At 38.2% G+C, this 5,540-nt stretch overlaps 1 protein-coding gene across 3 annotated transcripts in view; it reads left to right on the top strand.

Annotated features, from left to right (window-relative positions):
- Positions 1-5,540, top strand: part of USP8 (ubiquitin specific peptidase 8) — a 65,737-nt gene that overhangs the window by 15,943 nt on the left and 44,254 nt on the right. For all 3 annotated transcript variants that reach the window (XM_006756008.2, XM_006756009.2, XM_015558933.1), the window contains one exon: positions 452-596. In XM_006756008.2, the coding sequence (XP_006756071.1) occupies positions 452-596 (145 nt within the window). The remainder of the gene's footprint in view (positions 1-451; positions 597-5,540) is intronic.

Genomic DNA, 5,540 nt, shown 5'->3' with positions numbered 1-5,540 from the left:
TTTCCCTAATTTCTTGGATTTTCAAGTGGGGGAGATTTTACATAATGGTTAGAAAGGAGTGAGTAGAATGGAAAATATTTGTTTTAACATTAAAATAATAAAAGTTTAGCTCCCCTAATTCAATACAAACGGTATGTTCTTTAATTATAGAGTATGGCTATTATGTGGCTGCCTGAGGACCACTTGTCTCAGGATTATCTGTTGTAGCAAACCTTTTAAAACTGGACTCAAAGCATTTTGAAGAGTTTGTGGCATATAAACAACTCTTATGAAACAGAAGTATTTACTTGTAGCATAAGGGAAATTTTCAGATTGCATCCAAACTTGCATCTAACTTTGTGTCAATTCTGAAATAAATTATGAAATATATTTTATCGATGTTCTCTGTGGGCTTTATGCATGACACCCCCCCCCAGATGTCAAGTGTTTTATTTTTTTCTCTAATTTTAAGTTATGTACAGAGTGCCCAGAAGATCTTCAAGACAGCAGAAGAAAGCAGGTTAGATCGTGATGAGGAAAGGGCCTACGTACTATACATGAAATTCGTGACTGTTTATAATCTTATCAAAAACAGGCCTGATTTCAAGCAACAGCAGGTACCTTTTGTTTATGCATTTTTATTTGCTAAGTTATTTTTGCACAATGGACTTATCTTCTCTAAAAGTTTTAACTATGTTGCCGAAGCCGGTTTGGCTCAGTGGATAGAGCGTTGGCCTGCGAACTGAGAGGTCCCGGGTTCGATTCCGGTCAAGGGCGTGTACCTTGGTTGCGGGCACATCCCCAGTGGGGAGTGTGCAGGAGGCAGCTGGTCGATGTTTCTCTCTCGTCAATGTTTCTGGCTCTCTATCCCTCTCCTTTCCTCTCTGTGAAAACTCAATAAAATATAAAAAAAAAAAAAGTTTTAACTATGTTGAAAAGTAGATAACATTATGTAGCATCAAGTTCAAACTCTTATGAAGATAGAAAAGCAAACTGAAGACTTCATTTTATTTGCAAACATGGATACTACACACACTATACACACATTCTTTTTTTAAATATGTTTTTATTGATTTTTAGAGAGAGAGGGAGAGGGATAGAGAGAAACATCGATGAGAGAGAAACATCATTGATCTGCTGCCTCCTGCACACCTCCTACTGGCTATCAAGCCCACAACTGGGACATGTGCCCTGACCTCTTGGTTCATGGATTGACGCTCAACCGCTGAGCCACACCAGCCGGGCTATAGACGCATTCTTAATTTGCCTTGGACTAGTACAAATTTATAGCAACATATAGAAACATAGTCAGTTTTCTGTTATGATACATCATTGCCAGGTCAAATAGAATATTCCATTTACTCATGCATTAAATAAGAAAAATATGACGAGATTGTACTTTCTCAAGATTCAAGGTTTAGTCATTTGTTTTAATGTGACAGTTTTTAATATATCACATTGTTGCCATATTAAAGATCTGTTTGAAAAATTAATGCTCATTGTTTCCATTTTTGTATATTATTATTTTGCTTTTAATCCTTTGAGCAGGTGCCTTCCACTTTGCTGAAGCCATGGGCAGTGAGGAATGGAGGGAAAAGAGGGGAAGTGTAAATGAAAAAAGAGAACTGATGACTATATAAGTGTTGCTAAGGAAAATGGTTGCATTTCAGCTGCACCAGCAACAGGCAATAAAAGATCATGAAGACTAGGTAAAAGAAATAGGAAGAATTTTATGTTGGTGGTTCCACCTTTACTTAGGAACAATCTTGCTACCAGACAATAAATAGTAGCAAAATACTGCCTATAGATCTTAAGTGGTGGAGAAGCCATTCCTTAAGAAAAAAAAATGTTTTTGTTGTTAATCCTCACCTGAGGATATTTTTTTCCATTGCTTTTTCAGAGAGAGTAGAAAGGGAGGAAGTGAGGGGAAGAGGGGAGAGAGAGAGAGACAGACAGGCAGGCAGGCAGACATGGATATGAGAGACACATCTACTGGTTGCCTCCAGCATATGTCCCAACTGGGGGCAGGGAGCAATCTCAAAACCAAGGTATTGGTCTTTGACAGGAATGGAACCCTGAGACCCTTTGGTGCGCAGGTTGACACCACTGAGCAACACAAGCCAGGGCAAAGAAGCTATTCTTGAATTAATATTGAGATTTTTATTTTATTCACTGGTGGTGGAATTTCCTTTGCCTCATTAAAATTATAGAAGTTAGCCGAAACCGGTTTGGCTCAGTGGATAGAGCGTCGGCCTGCGGACTGAAAGGTCCCAGGTTCGATTCCGGTCAAGGGCATGTACCTGGGTTGCGGGCACATCCCCAGTAGGAGGTGTGCAGGAGGCAGCTGATCGATGTTTCTCTCTCATCGATGTTTCTAACTCTCTATCTCTCTCCCTTCCTCTCTGTAAAACATCAATAAAAAATATATAAAAAAATGTGAGGCTTTAAAAAAAAAAAAAATTATAGAAGTTAAAAAAATTTCTTTTTTAATAGCCTTATATGAATTACATATTATCGCAGACCACTGGTAGTCTGTGAGGTCTGAAAGGTTGGTGACCTCTGGGTTAAGGGATAGCATCATTGTTTTATTTAATGGTGTTAAACATTGCTCGTATTTCTTCTTACCAGTAAGGTTATACTAATAATAGTTGTGGGATTTTATGTCTACCTTTGAAATGGTAGGCCCCTTGCATTTAAGGCTCATCCTCCACAAATGGCTGGATTGGTCCTGTCCTTGCAACATTCTTGGGCATATTTATCTGCAGATGGAGACAGAGAGGCCTGCCCAAATTTAAGCAAGTGTTTGCATGCTCTTCGAAGATTATTACAGTTTCTCTTAAAATGGAATTGCTTAAAAAGAAATGTAAAAGTGTCTGCTAAAGTAATTATTTTTGAAAAATTTGCAGATTTGGGTAACTGATAGTTTTGGTGTTTGCTATTTTGTGTATTGTTGTAGGGTCAATTTTTTAATATACTTTTAATTTTTTGCTTTGTTTTTCTAAGTTAGTAACTACTTTTCTTCTTTGACAAGATTGGGAGTGTCTTTGTAGCTACCTTTTTTTTTCTTAACCTGAGAAGGTTGGGAGTAAATTATAATAGGTAAGAGATTTTTTTCCTTTCCCACTTACTATTTATTCCATGTCCAAAGGGAGTATATAGTTGAAAGTGGCAGAAGTTGTTCAGGTTAGAAAGCTCCCTGTTACTCCATATGTTGCAGTTGTTCAGTTTCTGGTTGTCAGTATAGGGATTAATTTTCTTTGCTCTGTCCAAGGTACCACATCTGCTTCTGTCTTAGAACTGTTTCTTTTATTTTATTTAGCCCAAACTCTCCAGTATACTTCAGTATGTGAAATGTTACATTTACTAAGTAAATTTTTTTAAAAATTGATTTTAGCGAGGGAGGTAGGGAGAGACCCGACTTGGGATCCAACACATACCTAAGTATGTGCCCTGACCAGTAATTGAACCCGCAACTTACCCATGCATGGGACCACACGCCAACCAACCAAGCCACACTGGCCAGGACACTAACTAAATTTTGGTTTTTACCTTTTAAAGCCAGTAGGAACAGAATGTAATGTCATCAGTCTTCAGAAACTTTGTCTTTCATTCTTATTTTATACTAGGGAATAGGTAAGATTTTAAATAAAACTTGATAATTTAGCAAACTCACTAATTTAGAGGACACATTGCATTTACTCTAGTGTCGTGGTGCACAGATTCATGCACATTGAAAGGAAATTAATTAGAAGAAATATTTTAATATTGCTATTTGCATCTTGCTAATGAAAAGAAAATAGGATTCTACCAAGTCTCCTATCTACCTACCCCAGGACTTCTGTGAGGATCAAATGAGATGAGGCACGGGAAAACACTTCACAAACATTTGGTTAAACTGTAAAATGTTTGCACCTGGCTATAAAGCAAATCGTGTTCCTGGGCTGAAGGATGCTAGTCACTAAGAAAAGGAAGCCAGGCGTTGCTACGTGACGTCATTACCTGGTGCCCACAGCCACTGTTTCCAGGCTAGGCTGGGCTGTGGGCTGCAGTTTGCACCATGGGGTCTTTGGCAGCATCGGTTGTGGTTTGGTGGGGTGTTGCTCTGGGGCCTATGTCCCACTGTGGGGAAGCTGAGTGTTGGTTTGTCGGCGCCAGGTCCCTGGTGCTGTTTATTTTTAAATCCCAGTGCGTGTCATAGCAGCTCCTGCACCGAGCGATTGCCCCCTGGTGGTCAGTGCATGTCATAGCTACCGGTTGGACTGATGGACACTTAGCCTTTTATATATATAAATTGCTTACTCATTGAAAAAAATCAATATATGAATTTTTTCAGGGTTATCTGAAAAGGGAATAAGGCAAATATGTCTTACTAATAATATTAGTAAGTCTAGATAATATTAGAATGATATTTTTAAATCTGTGACATCTTGATAATCTTGAATATTACTGGTAAACCTTTTTATTTGTGAAATCATGAGAGTTGCTTGAATCTGTATGTTCAAGGATAGGAAAGTTCTACTTGGTAAACCTAAAAAGCAAATGTTTTTAGTTGTATACGAATTGGATGTTGTTATTAAAATTCTGCCAATTGTCAGTACTGTTGAAAATTTGAAAATATTTATGCTTATTTTAACTGTGCTCCATTAACAGTACAGAGAGATAATTATTGAAAGGAAACCTCACCGATATTAAGGGAGTGTCTTGAGAGTTGGTAATAGGCATAGCCAAACACAAACAATTTTTTCAGCATTTAAACAGAATTATGTTGAGCTTACAGACTGGCTTCTTAATGAGTTTCTATTTAAAAAATTAATAAAACAAGTCATAGTATTTTTTTTGTTTTACTTTGTATTTTGTTTTTATTGGAGAAACCTTACAGTAATGATTAGATTTTATTTTCTGTTAGAAAAGTATTGTGCCCTACCTAGTTTGGCTCGGTGGATAGAGTGTCAGCCTGTGGACTGAAAGGTCCTGGGTTTGATTCTGGTCAAGGGCACATGCCCAGGTTGTGGGCTTGATCCCCAGTAGGAGGCATGCAGGAGGCAGCTGATCAATGATTCTCTTTCATCATTGATGTTTTTATCTCTGTCTTCCTCTCCCTTCCTCTCTGAAATTAAAAAAAAAATATTGAAACAAAAATAGCATTCATGTTTATAACTTTCAAAAACCAGATGCCCAAAAGGGCCCTTCATCTGTTGGCAATTAGTGACAAAGTCTCTTACCCTCTTCTTCCCAGGCTCAGAAGCACGAGTATCATAATCATCAGGGAGCTGAAGATAATCCTCCATTCTGCTGGCAATTGCCTCCCAGTCACGTTTCCTTTTAGTACCAGTTCTCAAGCCATCCAACTTGTCTGAGGGACAAACACAGAGCCGCAGCATTAAGGAAGAGTGTGAGTTTGCGCATGACACACAAACAAGGGAAAAGAAGGCTGGAACACTGTCAGAGGGCACATCCAGATTTCTGAGAGCAGCATTACTTGAAGATCCAAACTATCTTCTCAGCTGAGATAATATCAAGTTCTGTGCAATTTCCATTATTTATTTGTTGTTCACAGTTGT

Source organism: Myotis davidii, unplaced genomic scaffold (genome assembly GCF_000327345.1).
Source record: "Myotis davidii unplaced genomic scaffold, ASM32734v1 scaffold132, whole genome shotgun sequence".
NCBI classification, from domain to species: domain Eukaryota; kingdom Metazoa; phylum Chordata; class Mammalia; order Chiroptera; family Vespertilionidae; genus Myotis; species Myotis davidii.
The sequence above is the reverse complement of the archived record's forward strand: the minus strand, read 5'-3'. Positions and strand labels throughout refer to the sequence as shown.